This window comes from Plecotus auritus, assembly GCF_963455305.1.
Source record: "Plecotus auritus genome assembly, chromosome: 5".
NCBI classification, from domain to species: domain Eukaryota; kingdom Metazoa; phylum Chordata; class Mammalia; order Chiroptera; family Vespertilionidae; genus Plecotus; species Plecotus auritus.
Window position 1 is genome coordinate 155,333,168 of NC_137776.1, and position 16,067 is coordinate 155,349,234.

The window sequence follows — 16,067 nt, forward strand, 5'->3', positions numbered from 1 at the left end:
TATTAAAAACCTATTTGAAAAAATAATGTTAGAAAACTTTCCCTACCTGGTGAAAAAATAGACTTACAAGTCCAGGAAGCACAGAGAGTACCAAACAAGAGGAACCCAAAGAGGCCCACACCAAGACACATCATAATTAAAATGCCAAGGGTTAAAGACAAAGAATCTTAAAAGCAGCAAGAGAAAAGCAGTTAGTTACCTACAAGGGAGCACCCATATGACTGTCAGCTGATTTCTCAACAGAAACTTTGCAGGCCAGATGGGAGTGCATGAAACATTCAAAGTGATGAATGATAAGGACCTACAACCAAGATTACTCTACCCTGCAAAGCTCTCATTCTGCAGTGAGCAATTATGTACATATATCTTATGCATGTGTATGAATATTTCTACAGGAAAAATTTAAGAAGGTGAAATTACTGAGTTCAGGGGTATCTGCATTTAAGCTTGATGGGTATTCAAATAACCCTATAAAAAGTTTGAGTCAGCTGGCGCTTCCAAAATAGTGTATGATGGTGCCTGTTTCAAAATTTAGAGATCTCTTCCCACTACACTTATTAAGTGCCTTCTGTGTGCTTTGGACACTGTACTAGGCTCAGAAAGTTGAAATGCAGTCTTTTTAGTAAGAGGAAGATCTGCTAGTGAATTACTGCTCCTTTGGGACTAAGAGCTTTTACCCTTTTAGAAATAGGAAACTGCAAGCTGGTGAGGTATTTAGTTTCAAATTAGCTTAATGGAAACCTGTTAGTGAGTTTTAAAATAAGGACCAAGACAACTGAAATGGTAAAGGAAGTCTCTTGGGCCCCAGGCAGAAGGATGCAGTGTCCGTGGGTTTACATGCTTCGAAGAGCCCTTCTTTCCAGGAACAATTATGTTTCAGCGTTGAACTCTTCCGTGGAGATGTGAACTGTTGAAGGGTCTAGTCATCCCTCTGGTGGGTGCTTCCTAGTAGACAAAAAGCCACATAGATCCTAAATGGCTGAGGGCAGAGCAGGGAGGGCCTAAAATGGAAATATAATGCTGTCAACTATCATGTACTGGACACAAACTCTGGTCAGCCAACACTCTGAACTTTTTGTGCATCAACTCACTTAATCCTTCTAACAAGCCTATGGTTGTCTGAAAGGGTGTCATTATGATGCTTATTTTAAAGGTAAGGATACTGAGGTTCAGAGAAGGCAAGTCTAGAGTCATAGAACTAGCAGAGTGGGGACTCAAATTCTGGTATAGTTGACTTCAAAGCCCACATTTGGGCTTCATGGGTACACCTACTTTAAAAAAATAAATCTTCATGATTAGGAACAGCTTTAGAATTTTTGATTTCCTTACCCCTAAAATATGCTCAGGGACAAATGGGTTGCTTATACTATTCTATGAGTCATATACCAAAACAGCTCTAAGTGCAGGTAAATGCCCAATGGGTGGCAACAATAAACATGTTACATTGACCAAAACTTTATTTTCATAGCATCCTCCCACTGCTGTGGGAAGAAGAGTCAGAGATGAAGTGGATGCTGTTAGGGAACTTGGGATTCATCTCATGACTGAGGGCATCTTTGGAGGCTTTAAATCAGGAGAGTGACATGATCAGATTTGTTTTAGAAAGATCACTTATAAATAGTGATTAGTTATAGATTGAATGTCAGGCTGGTTATTGTTGGTCAGTTACCTGATCTCTCTATGCCTCAGTTTCCTCATCTATAAAATATGAATAATGATAGCTCCTGCCCCATAGGATGTTTGTGAAGATTAAATGAGATAATTTAAAAATATAAATTAGTAAGTGACTGTCCCAGAATAAGTACCCAATAGCTCAACATGATGATGATATAATTATCCTTAAAGTCGGGGAAATCAAATGTAGTTAGGAAAGAGATAGTAAGGGCCTAAATTAAGAGGGGTATAACTGGAAAAGATAGTTAGGAAAGATATAAAAGAGAATTGTTAGAGTTTGAAATCTGATGCTAATGGGAGGGTGAGGAAAAGGCAGGTTTCTTTGATGGCTCCCAATTTCCAACCTGGGTGACTGAATGAATGGTGGTGTGGTGAGTGAGATGGGAAATACTAGAAAAAATAGAAGTTTGGGGTGAAAAAAGAATATAATGATTGGTGTGGATAAAGAACATAATAAGGTCAGTTTTTAAGATATTGAGTTTGAATACTCTGTCATCAATTTAAATGTGAGGTTCTGGGAAATCCAAGCTACAGAAATAGATTTGAGCTTTACCATAAGGTAGAAGATGAAGCTATGGGTGGGAATATTCTATACACTCTCCAAGAGAGGAGAGTGTAGAATAAGAAGACTATAGGGTCAAGCACATATTCCTAGAGGGGTCAAGGATGTTGAGAAGAACTATTGGAGAGGTTAGCGACATGGAAATAAAGTTGGAGAAGTTTCAAGAAGGAGTGAGGGAGCACTCAGCAATGTCAGGTCCTGTAAGAGAATTGAGAAGTGACTACTAGGTAGCTGTGTTGTTACCAGTTGCTACCCTTAGGATGCTCACACTATAAGTTCACACTGGAACAGAAAAATAAATGCTCTACTATGAAGGAATTCAGGCTGGGACATCTGTTATCCCATTGAGCACCTGGGTTAATTTGACTGCCATGGTGTGTGTGTGTGTGTGTGTGTGTGTGTGTGTGTGTGTGTGTGTGGAGGGGCATGGTTCCTCTTCCTGCATCACTCCTTGGCCAAATAGAATGATCTCTCCAACAACAGTAAATGACATTCTTTGGTTAATAGTATAGAATGGTGGACCTCCCTTGCTGGAATTTCCAGACTTCCGTCTATACATAATACTGCAGTATTGTATTCCTTTTTGTAATATGGTCCCCGGTTGCAGACCAAAACCCAGAGACAACAGAATGTCTATTTGACCAGTTCCTGTGGTAGTAATGGAGGGTGGGGCAGAGCTTTGCTCAAAGTGAGAAGGGAAGGGTAGAGGGAGGGAGGGAGGAGGAAGGTGATAATATGTCAGGGTTAGATAAAGGACAGTAGAGGCTAGTTGGGTAGGGTTTTGTTAGGCAGAGACAGTGGGCGCAGGGAGCGGGGAGGGGGAAGATGGCGTTCCTAGGAAGGAAGAATGGTCAAAGCAAAGTATAGAGGTGGAAAGCACAGGCCAAGCTCAGGAAATGTGAGTTAGCCTCACTGGGCATCTTCAAGTCCTAGCACATGCAGGGTGGGAGAGCAGGCTGTAACGGAGGTTTGTGGCCAGATGGTAGAGTTCTGAGGGGAGTTTGGGCTTCCTTCTTCCATGGTTTGATGGCTTCTGGGAGGAATCATCAAAAACTTCTCAGGAATTCAGGCTTGTCTGTCTCAGGCTTCTCCTTCTGAAGACCAAGGGCCCAAAGTGGCAGCCTGACATTCAATCTCTGCCATGGTTGGGAAGTCAGGGCTGTAGTTGATTTCATTGGCCTGTTTTGCATTTATTATAGTGTGGCTTTTATAGTGTGTTAATTGAAATATGTCCAACTGCCAAAAACAATTACACTCAAATTGCCTTGTCAGTTCTTTTATTGCCAGATAAATGTTTTACAGACATATTTATGGGGGCAGTGGTAACTGGATCTCGTTTTCTATTTAAAGCTGGCAGTTTGGGTTGGGATTGGCCCTCCAGTGCTCTGATGTGGGCCAGAAAGCTGTTGGGCATTGTGGCGCTTCCATCTCGTTACTGTAGGGATCAGAGGCCCTTCAAGGGAAAGCAGCTTTCTGGCTCATGCAGCTTAGCCTCAGAGAAGGGTTCCCATCATTGGAAACCTTGGTAACCTGGCAGAGATCGGAATCCTGCTGCCTGCCCTAGCAGCAACAATCTCAGCTCAAGCTGAGACATACTCTACTACTACTCTCCCCCCACTCCCCTCCCCGGCCGCCCCGGAATCCTTTTTCTCCCCTCCACCACCAAAACCTCTCCCACAGACCCTATCATGTAAGGCTGTAAGAGCCCATCTAGTCAAACTCCCACAGTTTACAATTTGGGAAACTGAGGCCCAAAGACTTCCCCAAGATCAGACAGGTAGTCAGCGAGAGCTGGGAGCAGAGGTCTCTTTCCCTGCTGTCACCAACATGTGTCCTTTGGCTTCTCTGCTACCTTGCCCCCAGTGCTCTAGGCTGGCTTTTTCCAAGAGCCCCTTCATCACATTTCCAGCGTTCACTGATCTCCCTCTTGTTGGATCATCTGAAACACCTATTGTTCTGTATAGCTACTGCAGGGTTTTTGTTTGTTTTTACTATCTCTGTCGTCCTCTTGACTTTTTACATGCTGTATTCTTCTGAAAAGCCCTTCTGAAAAACATTTTCTCCACTCCGACACCCCTACTTGTTCTTTGATACCCAGCTAAGAAATTTCCACCTCTAGAAGCCTTTCTTGTGCACCTAAGGCTGGCTAGGTGCCTCCATGCATCCCTACAGCACGCTGTTCGTACATATCTCTCTTACTGGCACAGAGCAGGCTTCCAAAAGAACATATGCTGAATGAGTAAGTAAATGATGAGCACTGATCATACTCTGCCCTCCATGGACCCTGAGCAAACTGGGATAGGGACATCATCTCTCTTCATCTTTGTCCCACTGCTTAGCTTAGTGCCTGACACATGAATAGATGCTAAACAAATGTTTAGCAAGTTGAATTGAGCGTGCTGCTCTTGGGAACATAAAAATAGAGCACGTTAGAACTGGAAGGTCATCACATCCAATCCCATGCACTTTACTGATAAGGAAACTTAGGCCCAGAGAGGAAAAACATTTTTTTTTCAGGGTCATGATTACTAATGGGTTTGATGGCATTCATTCATTTATTTAACAAGTGTTTTTGAACACCTACTATATTATGAGCCAGCAGTGCACAAAACAAAGTCCATGCTCGTAAAGAACTTACATTCATCCCAAGTGTTTAGGAATCTAGTCTTCCCTTAAAAATCCCCTTAATGCCTAGTACAGAGCTGAGCACTTAAAATAGGCTTTAAAAAAGGTGTTGTTGAACTGTAGCTACATATAAGATGTGCCCAGTGCTAAGTTACCTGGCTGCTCTCCATGGGTCAGTCCCACTGATAGTGGAATGGGGTTGCCTGAGATACAAGGCTTCGTGGGCTGGGCTAAGAAGCACATGTTGCCACTGAGAGGACTATTTTTGAGATTTGGAAAAGCTCAATATCCCCTCTCTGCAAGGTGCCTGGGCAGAAGCCTCCCTGTAATACTGTCTCTGACACCCTCAGGGAGATTCACTTATGACTTACTTTCTGTTTCCTTTCTTTCAGAGCATCACTACCGGCAGAGGATCCAGGAAGAGAGTAAGTACTGAAACCACCACAATCTCTCAACAAGAAGCGAATAGCACTATATATTTTTTAGAAAATTCAAATGAGCAAAAAGAACATTAAAATCACTCTTAAACCTACCACCCGGGAACCTCTTAGTTAATATATGATATTATATTCTCCCAGATATTTCCATGCATATATAAAATTACATGTATTTATTTTTAAATAGAATTTCAAACTGTATGTGTTATTTTATAATCTTCTTTTTACGTGATATATTAGAGTGCCTTTCATTGCCAATAAATATACTTTTATAGCATCATTTAAAATTACTGTGTATTTCATTATATATTCCTTAAGGCCATACCATAATCAGTTCATCCATGTGATGTTCCCCTTTTCACTATTACAATCAATCCTTCAACAAATATTCATGCATTTAAGTCTTTGGGCATATACTTGGTTATTTATTTAATATACATTTCTATGCATAGAAATCTGACTTAAAGAGTATAAACACTTATTGGGCTTTTGGTAAGTAGTTCCAAATTGCTCCTTTATGGGCGTGATAATTTATGGGTGCTCATTTTCTCACAGCCTCACCAACCTTGGATATTAGTTTTGTTTGGTTGGTTTTCTTTTCTTTTTTTTGGTTGGTGTTCATTTTCAGTTTTCACCAGTTTTATAGTTAAAAACTGCATTATCTTATTTTGTATATCTTTAATTGCTTGTGACAGTGAATATTTTTTATTATGTCGTGGACCACCTTGGCAAGGTGTTCAACTGTCTATCAGAGAAAGGAAAAACTTTTAGTCCTTGCTTTATTTATTTTATTTTTTTGCTCCAAGGATCTGATGAGGCTTAAAGTTACCAAGCACTGAAAATATTGCTGTAAGAGTAACCTTAAGGTGGCAAATTGGAAGGTAAAATAGGAATGAAAGTTGAAGTAGCATAAAGAACAGCTGGGTTTCCTTTCATACTGCATAAAGCCCTGTCTTTGGCAGCTTATCCTGGCCATCAACTTCTGGGCTGTGTGGGAGACAGTAGGGAGGAGCCAGTTCTTCTGGTCCACCACTGGGGCCAAGGGCCCACCCCAGTGTTCCAGCTACGCCCTGACTCCTCGGGCTGAGGTGGCCATGATCTTTAAAGCAATGTGAACTCTGGCCTGAGCATTTGCTTTGGGCTCTTTCATGAGTGGTCTGTTGTATATTTTGTATTCTATGTATCAGGGCAGAGCTTGACTTCTGGGGTTTCTGAATGAGGGGCTTCCTGCAGCATGCTCACTTTTCCAAGCAAATCGGGCATTCCTGATGCTCATGAGGTTTTTGTCCAGGATGAAGATTCAGGAACTGATGTGGGAGAAGGGACAGATGACTGGGCCCAGTCCAAAGCCACGATCAGACCCCCTGACCAGCTGGATTTGACTGATGCGGTGAGTTAGTAGCATTCTACTCTTGTTCCTTCCACCTCCTCCAGCTTCAGAGTGTGTTCTTCCATAATACTGATTATGAGCCTGCACAGAATCTGGGTGTGAGAGGTCTGCTGGCACCCTGGGGAGTCCTCTCAAGCCTCAGAGGGGGGTGGGGCCCTCCATGTATGACCCTCTTGGTATTTCTTTTCCTTAGGAGCTAAAGGAGGAGATTACCCGAATTCTGACAGCCAACAACCCACATGCACCCCAGAACATCGTCAGGTACAGCTTTAAAGTAAGTCATCCCACTGGGCAGGCACCTCTAGGTGCTCCCTGGTTAGCAGTGACTTTGCTGCATTGAGAAAGCCTCTCAGCTGTTAGAGAGATTGGCTTTAAACTGAGCTCTTTGGCTGGAACTCTGAGATTTTACATGGAGTTTTCCAGAGATGTTTGAAATTTCTTTTGAATCTCCCTTGCAGTCTTGCTAATTGCATTGTCTTAAGCGCCTTGTAGAGCCACTCTTTTCAAGGAGCCTGAAGTCAGTCATTTGGTTAGAAAAATATGTTTCCAATGTGTATAATACATTTCCCACTAAATCAACTTTTGGGTCTTTGGAAGCTGAGTCGTCCTCCAGCCAGACACCTGGGTGGAGTGCAAGCTCCCCTCTGGACAGGAACTGGCCTTTGTCCCCAGCATTCCTGCTTGGGAGAAAGCCCCAGTAGGCTCTGTTCTCAGTGTCTGCTGACATCTCATCCAGGTAGGCAGCTGACTCCATCAGGGCCTTCCCTTGGTACATGTGGTATGGGCACATTCTCACTTAGTAGACACTTATGTGGCACATCTTTAAGGGGGGCAACACTGTTTTCAGCAATAGCAAAGTCAGCTTCTGTGAGTACTGACTGAAGAAAACTTCCAAGCACAATCTGAGCTAAGGTGGAAGTGTGTGTTTTTTATTATCTTAAGATCCACTTGTTCCATACTTACTGTGTGCTAGTGACAGGTGCTATATTAGATCTTTTACATATATCTCAAATAATCCTCAGGTTTCTTTAATATAAGAACTTTTTGTCATTGTTGTTAATCCTCACCAGAGAATGGAAAAGAGGGAGGGAAGGGGGGGGAGAGAGAGAGAGAAAAAGAGAAAGAGAGAGAGAGAGGTGAGAGATACATCAATTGATTACTTGATTTCTTCCTATATGCGCTCTCCTATATGGGCCGGTAATGGAACCTGCAACCCAGGTACATGCCCTTGACTGAGAATTGAACCTGAGACCCTTTGGTGTGCAGGCCAATACTCTAACCACTGTAAAACACCGGCCAGGGCAGGAACTATTTTTTATCTTTATTTTATGGAAACTGAGGTTAATCTAGAAAAAACAAACAACAAAGGTCATACAACCAGGGTTCAAAGCAAGATTTGAACTAATTTGTCTGACTCTAAAGCAAGATTACACTCCTTCTTTAAATATATATATAGTTATTTTGAATATATAATAGAAACCCATGATATGAATTTCAAAAGATTCAAAAGTACAATGAAAACTAAACCTTCCCCAATCCTGTTCCTTTCCCTAGAGACCACCACTATTAATAGTTTCTTTCTCTAAAAAATCCCACAGTTTTATTGAGATATAATTCATATACAATACAATCACCCATTTAAAGTGTACAATTCAATGAATTTTAGGATATTCTCAAATTGTGCAACTATCACCACAACCAATTTTGGTGTGCAGCAGAATTTTAGTAATTAGTTTATGTGTGTCAGAGATGAAAAAGGTTGAAAATCGCTGATCTAGAGGAATGAGACTATAGGCTCTATGAAAGCAGGGGTTACATCTGTTTTGCTAAGCTTTATATCCCTGGAACCTAGAAACTACTGGTACATTGTATCTATTCAAAAGTTATTTGTTGAAAAGGAAATGAACCAGGTTGCCTGGACTTTAAGCTTAGCCTTGCTTCTAATTTGCTGTGTGTCCTGAACAAGTGCCAAACCCCAACTTTTTCTACAATTTTTGTGATCCTCTTTTATGGAAAAGGGGAATTAGGGATTTGTTGTCTCAGAGGATCTTTCCAGCCTGGGTATCCACTAAATACAGTGGAAAGAAGGCCAGGCCAGGTGTGTTTGATGACTGAGTGACCTGAGGTGTGTGGTGGAGCAGGTGAGCCAGATCTCTTGGCATAGATGTAGGAGCCAGTGATAGGTAAATCCAGAAGTGCTCAAAGTTGGAAGGAGAGGTATTTAAAAATATATCTTTAATGAGAACTTTAAAAATATTAGCAACTTTATTCCATTTTCCTCCTCCTCTTTAAACTGGAATGCAATGAAAACTTCAGGCTAACTGAGGATTTGGTGAGTTATATTTCTGTTAACAAACTGTTTTAGGCCTTAGAGAATGAAAGCAGACTACATTCTGACTCCAGCCCTTTTGAGGACACCTAGTCTGACTCAGCCCCATCTCTTCTTAGGAAGGCACTTACAAGCTTATTGGTTTTGTGAACCAACTAGCAGTTCATTACAGCCACGTGGGGAACCTGATCCCCAAAGACTCAGATGAAGGACGGCGGCAGCACTACCAGGATGAGTTAGTAACAGGTAGGCCTCTGGGCAGCCTGAGGCTGCAGCCTGGTCCCCTTTCTCTGGTTACTCTAGGGAGTACATCGCTACATCAGAAATCTTCAGAGTATCTACTTATGTAAAATCCAACAGCTGGCTGCCCTGGATAGGTCTGGAAGCTAACCCATGAGGTTCAGGCCAAGAAGAACCCTGGGGCAGGTGGGGTCTGAAAGGCAGGAACCCAGAAGGGGATGGGGAAGTGGGCCTGAACTTTGAGCTCATTACCACTATCCTACCAAGGTTCTCAGGAGTCTGCCAGGTTGGTGTTTTCAGACACAGAAATCCTTGAAGAAGAAGAAGAGACCAAAGAAGGAGAAGCTGAAGCTGGGAGTCAAACAGATATTCCTGCAACTGAGGTACACTGTAATATTGCTCTCCAACCTACCTACCCCTTCCCGCTCCAGCTGTAGATGGAGGCTTCAGGGCTGACTTATTGCGGGTGGGGCTGAAAGTGAGAAGTCAGAGGCTGCAAGTACCAGTGCCTCTGGCATCATCACCCTGTCCCACTACCATCCTATTCCAGGATATGACTTCTCCCCACTCCCAATTCCCTGCCACCTTTTTCTCATGGCTAAGTCCTGATTCTGTGGGTCTCTCCCTCCCCACCCCCGCCAGGCATCTGAAAAAGTGATTGAAGAAGAATTGATGACTCCTAAGCAGCCCAAGGAGAGTAAGCTCACCAACCAGTTCAACTTCAGTGAGAGAGCCTCACAGACCTTCAACAACCCTCTCCGGGTACAGCCCCCACCCCGGCCCATTTATCTCACAACTCTGAACTGTTTATGGGAGGGAAGAAGCAGGCCTGGCTGCAGCCTCAACTTCAGCCTGGCAGGGTGACAGGGTAGGCACCATGGTTACTCTCTCCAAGAAGAGCTGGGAACATGTGTTTAGGTCTATAAGTCATCCAGGCAGGAGTTCAGAGGGAGTAACAAGGAGACTGAAGCCCTTCACTAAGACCGTGAAACTTGAATTGGCCTTGAAGAGGTCAGAATCTGGGGAAGAGACAGGAGGCCAGATGTGCCAGGAGGTGAGGCTAGGTGCCAGTTTGACCAAAGTTGACTGTCTTTGTGATAGACTAGCTGAAAAGGGCTAGACAAGTTCCCTGGCTCGTAAGCATGGAGGAGGACGGCCCTGAGCACCAGACTGAAAGAGCCTCTCAGGATTTCAGGCGAGAGACTCACATGTACAAGGCAGTGTTCTACAGAAATGAGTCTGTGAGTGGAGGCCAGAGGACTACAGGGTGGGTTTTTGGCAGCTCTTAATCACCCTCTGTAGTCCCTATGCTGACACTTGGAAATCTAGGTGGTACACAATGGGAGGGAGTATATTTTCCTGGTGGAGCCAGAGACCCCAGTGTTAGGGAGAAGACTTCTCAGGGTGAGGGTTATTAATTAGCCCAATGGCATGCCAGAGGCAGACCTCTTTGTCCTGGTCTGGAGCTGCCATGGGCCTGATTTCTTGCAGGTTCGTCCATACCCCGCTTGGAGTTTTTGTTGGTTCAAACTGGCACAATCAGGCTTCACTACCCCTGCTTTCTAGCTTAGGCTTCTTCTGAAGGAGGCTTGGGTGGAAAATGTAGGCTTTCACTGCATCATTTGGTACTTTTTACTTCCCTGGCACTGGCCCTGGCCCTCTTTACTTCCCTTGTTCTGTGTCCTACCGTGCCCTCAGCTCCAGCAGAAATGCTTCACCCATGGACATTTGGGTCTCACTGAAATAAGTGAGAAGGAGCTAAGGGCTTCTTGTAGGTTTCCTGTTGTCATTGTTCTCTAGGACCGAGAATGCCAGATGGAACCTCCTCCCAGGACAAACTTTTCAGCCACGGCCAATCAGGTGAGACCCTGAGCAAGTCTAAAAATCATCACTTTCCCCTCTCCTCCCTGCACTGTTGCCCATGCATACTTGTCTGGCTTGGCAACAAAAAGTCTGCCCTCCTCATCCATCCACCTCCCTGCTCCTTCTTCAGTCTCTGAACACCATGCACATGAGACACTAGGATCCTACCCAGCAATCTCTAGATTAGACAGTAGATCCCCACCCAGTGAGCCCTGGATCAGTCACATGCCCCTCAGGGCAAGGCTGACCAAGGGGGAAGGAGGCATGGCTTCTGGAAGTTCCTCTATGACCAGGGAAAACATGTGTTTCCATGGGCTCTCTGTAACCCATGGCACCCCGTGGCTGACTGAAGCATTAACAGTCTAACCCTGCCCTTCCAACAAACTTCAGTGTTCCTGCTGACCCTCCTTCCCACCTCCCCCAAGTCCTACTGGATAGGCATGCTGATTTGGGCAGGATATGGTGCTGAGAGACCTGAGTTCAGGTCCCAACTTTGCTCTCATACTGTAAGATCCTGGCCAAACCATGCCATCCTTAATGCCTGTTTCTTTCTCTGTCAAATGAGGACCACAAGCAGCCTGACAGGATTGTTGAAGGGCTCAGACCGAGATATCATTGAAATACATGGCAGTGCGGAGTACTGGCCTGTAGGTGAATTATTAAATGTAAGGTGTGCCTATCTGGCCTCCAGGTGGCAGTGATGGCCCAACTCTGGAGAGCACACAGTGTGATCTAGGCCATTTGCCCAGCCTCAGGCCCTTGCTGCTTCCTCTGCTACTATTCTTGGGCTTCTCTTCCTATCAGATACAATTAACAGGTGTTCCCTAACTTTTTATCTTTTTTTTATGCTGAGAAGGTATGGTCCGTGCTGTGGACAGCCAGCCTGAGCCAATAAGTTTATCCCATCTCCATGGGGGATTATTTTAAAATTTCCTAGTTCATAGTTGTATAAATCAACAAGAAAAATGTGAGCTAGCCTGATATTTGCCCATTTGTTTTGCCTGGTGGGGATTGTAGGCTGGAACAACACTGATCTCCAGCTGACAAGCTCCTGGGCTGCAGGATAGAAAGCCCAGCCCAGAGATGTCCTGAGAGCTCCTTCATTCCTGTCTTAGGCTGGAAGGGAAGACAGATGTTGAATATATAATTACAGTGGGCCAAGTACAGTGAGCCAACATGTGGAGGCATGTGACAGGGGTTGGTGTGATCAACTCCTCAAGACCTAAAGGCTGAAGAGGACCTGACTGGCTGAAGTTTTTGCCTTGCATTGATCTTTCTCGTTTCGCCCTTGCCTAGTGGGAGATCTATGATGCCTACATAGAGGAACTTGAGAAGCAGGAAAAGACCAAAGAGAAGGAGAAGACAAAGACACCAGTGGCTAAAAAAATGGGGACGATGGCCATGAGGAAGATGACATCTATGGAGTCCCAGGTTTGGTGAGGGTTACCATGGCTCTGTTAGAGAATGATTGAGTTGGACCTTGGCCCCTAGGTAAACATAAGCCTGGCTATCTGGGAGGACTTCACAGACAGGCAAAGAGGTGGGGCTGATGTTGAAGTATGAATAGTTCTTTCCTTGTGAGAAGATGTGAGGAGAGCTACAACTGCCTCCAGCATTCCACACCTCCCCTAAATTTTATATAGATCTGAAGGCTAGGAGAGATTCAGTATTGTCGGGCTAAGGGACAACAGAAGATAGGAATGCTATTGAAAACCTGATGTACAACCTGGAAGAGCTGGGGAGGTTTCCTAGGGTAAGGTGGGATGTGAGAATAGGGGACATTCTTCATGGGCAGGGGCTCATGGGGTTTGGGACAGTGATTTGCTCTTTGACTTTTGGTCCTTGGGTATATTTGCACTCAATTATTAGGCGAGTCTTCAGGACCAGAAGCCAGTCAGAGGTCCTGAAAGTACAAGCAAATCCAGGCCAATGGGTGTGGCCACTCTGGGATGGATTTACCATGAAGAGCCATGTAGGAGTTGTTACAGAGGTCATGGTTAGGGGGCTCACTGTGGATGTAGCCAGCATAGGTTTAGCCATCATCCTGGGAGTTACAGTAAGAGGCCACTGCAAGGAGGGTCACCAGTACAGGGACCAGTATGGAAATCAGGATGAGTTTGGCCTGCAATAGAGTGAGAAGAACAATGTTCACAGGAAACTAGGATCTGGTTGATCTTGTTTCAGCACCTTGGAGAGCTCCCAGAAAGCACTGAGAAAAAGTGGCTCTGCTCCACCCCAGAATAGAAAAGCCAGATTGGTTAAGTGAAGTTCTGCTTCCTTTGTCTGATGTATGCCCACTTCCACCTCAATTCTCTAATCCTGATAAAAACCACATTTTAGGAGAAGTTTAAGGATTCCCTGCCTTGGCTCAATATAAACTTCCCCAATTCCGTTTCATTCAACCATAGACCAAGTACTTGGTGATCATGACCATGCTGGATACTGGAGGTGAAAGATGAAGTCCCTGTCCTTCAGGTTTCCCTGTCCAGACCCTTGGCTTCCCCTGCACCATTCCCTTAGAGGTTAGGGGCTTCAGAGGGCCTGTTGGCCTGGGTCAGGGTTTACTTGAAGATCCATCAGGGGTTTGACTATGGGCTCTGTTCTGGGACCATGGTTACAGAAACCTTAACTGGAAGGTGGTCAGTTTGTAGAGGAACTGGCTCTGTGTGGGGCTGAGAGTATAGGCACTGGATTCCACAGACTTGAGTGCATATCCTGGCTTTGCCACTTATTAGCTGGGTTTTTCTAATCCATGGAATGGAATGGGAATACAGGTCTGAGTGGCTCCAGAACCCATTCTCTTAATAACCACTTCCTGATACTGCCACTCCTGGGAAATCTCTTCCTCGAGAGGGGTCTGACCCTCCTGAGCCACTCTGGAGGACTGCCCACTCAGCTGGTTCACTCCTGCCACCTGCTCTAAACTCTTGGGTTTTTCTTGCCAGCCCCAAACTCTTTGATCCTCTAATAACCTGCTAGGTGGTTCACCTTGTGGACTTATGGAATTCCACAGAATGAAGACCTTGCCCTTTGGTTCAAAATGAGTCATTTTTTTCTGACATGAGACTTCCTGCTTTCTTTTTGGTGTGGGAAGTAGATAAGGCCCTGGGTTGGATGTCAGTTCTACCTGATACTCCCTGTGTACAAGTATGTCTCTCTCCCCTTTCTTTTTTTTTTTATATATATTTTATTGATATTTTTACAGAGAGGAAGGGAGAGGGATAGAGAGCTAGAAATATCGATGAGAGAGAAACATCAATCAGCTGCCTCCTGCACACCTCCCACTGGGGATGTGCCTGCAACCAAGGTACATGCCCTTGACCGGAATCAAACCCGGGACCCTTCAGTCCGCAGGCCGACGCTCTATCCACTGAGCCAAACCGGTTTCGGCTCTCTCCCCTTTCTTGACCTCTGTGTCTTCCTCAACTCTGACTAAATCTCTGAGGCCTTTAATGGGAGTCTTTGTCATTGCCTGAGCTGGTGAAATATCTCTGTCCCCACCAAAGAAGCCTCCTACCTGGCCTTGTCCACTCTCCGCTTTAGTGCCCTTCTTGGGCTCTCTCCAAGACCATGTCTTGTGCTCAAAGATATTCCTTATCCAGAATAAGCTCAGAATGAAAGAGCACAAAGCAGGCTCTGCCCAGGAGCCAGGTGTGGCAGTGTAGACTCCTTGTGCTACTTGTGAGCTAGGCATTTCCAGAAGGGTGTGATGGGGTGAGCTGGGCCTTAAGGCATGAAGAGATGCCTTTATAGAGCTAACTGGGGTAAGTGGTTTCTGAAAGGCAATGCTGACCCAATTGCCAGTCTGGGCCATGGCTCAGGGCATGACCTTTCATGTGCTGGCTTATGAGAGAACCTGTTGCCTCTGCCTCTCCACAGAGTGATGATATCACCAAAGTGATTCAAGCTGCTAAAATCGTAGAGCGGATGGTCAACCAGAACACATATGATGACGTTGCTCAGGGTAAGATTTGAAGTTCTGGCAACTACTGTTATAGCCTGCATAAAAAATCCCTCATACGAGGTCAGTATTTGAGTGTCCTATGGTAGGTCCCATCATTGCGAGAGGAGAACAAATAATCCCTCTTTCCTCTGGATATGTCTAGGAAGACAAGACTTAAACAGGTCAGTCATGAAAATGGCATAAGAAAAAATGTGTGTAGTTATGAGATCTGACAATGGTGCAGCAAAAAACACCTGCACATTAGTGAATCAATGTCATCTTCCAGGAATTCCTGGGAGGCAGGCAGAGCCAAGATTATTAACCCTACTTCATGCACGAGGGAGTTCAAGCCAAGGCCACCTGACTAGTGAATGGCAGAGAGGTGCCAAAACTAGGCCTTGAAATTTCTAATTCTGTGCTCTGTTCTCTACTCTGTCCTGCTTGGGGACAATATAAATGCTAGGATAGATACAGAAACTTCTCTGGGGATCCTCGAGAAGGAGGAAGGGAAGTAACGGATGAATGGCAGCAGTCATGGCAGGCTTCAGGGAGGTTGAGCTAGATGCCCAGGGATAAGCAGTGTTTGAGTAGCAGATCAGCAGAAAGGTGGATGTTCTGGGCAGGGGATGGCATGAACAGTGATTTGGTAGTGAAAATGAATTGCAATGGACTCTGGGGACAACGGGCAGCAGGCTCAGTGACCCAAATAGGGGCTTTGTTGGAAAGTGATGAGAGTTTAGGCTGGAGAGGTGGTTGGAGCCAGTTAATGGAGGGCCTTGAATGTCACACAGGGAATCTGAGCTTTCTCTGCAGATAGTTCAAAGATATTATCCAGGCAGGGATGCAGCCCGATGAGAGCAGGGCTGGGGGAGAATGTGATTGGGCAGGATACAGAGACAGAGGTTAAGGTGAGGTTCAGGTGTGGGGTGGAGTGGGCCTCGCCACACCTTGCCCAGACTGCATCAAGGGGATGGAGCAAAAGGAGCAGTTATAAAAACAAAAAA

The 16,067-nt window shown here is 44.9% G+C and overlaps 1 protein-coding gene across 1 annotated transcript in view; it reads left to right on the plus strand.

Annotated features, from left to right (window-relative positions):
* Positions 1-2,373: 2,373 nt before the first annotated feature.
* The window catches only part of DNAI1 (dynein axonemal intermediate chain 1), a gene marked incomplete at its 5' end in the record, with an annotated part of 35,704 nt that continues 22,010 nt past the window's right edge, over positions 2,374-16,067 (plus strand). The window contains 10 exons of the mRNA XM_080668307.1: positions 2,374-2,406; positions 5,254-5,286; positions 6,590-6,688; positions 6,882-6,962; positions 9,137-9,263; positions 9,525-9,640; positions 9,900-10,019; positions 11,058-11,117; positions 12,417-12,551; positions 15,000-15,084. Of these exons, the coding sequence (XP_080524433.1) occupies positions 2,374-2,406; positions 5,254-5,286; positions 6,590-6,688; positions 6,882-6,962; positions 9,137-9,263; positions 9,525-9,640; positions 9,900-10,019; positions 11,058-11,117; positions 12,417-12,551; positions 15,000-15,084 (889 nt within the window). The remainder of the gene's footprint in view (positions 2,407-5,253; positions 5,287-6,589; positions 6,689-6,881; positions 6,963-9,136; positions 9,264-9,524; positions 9,641-9,899; positions 10,020-11,057; positions 11,118-12,416; positions 12,552-14,999; positions 15,085-16,067) is intronic.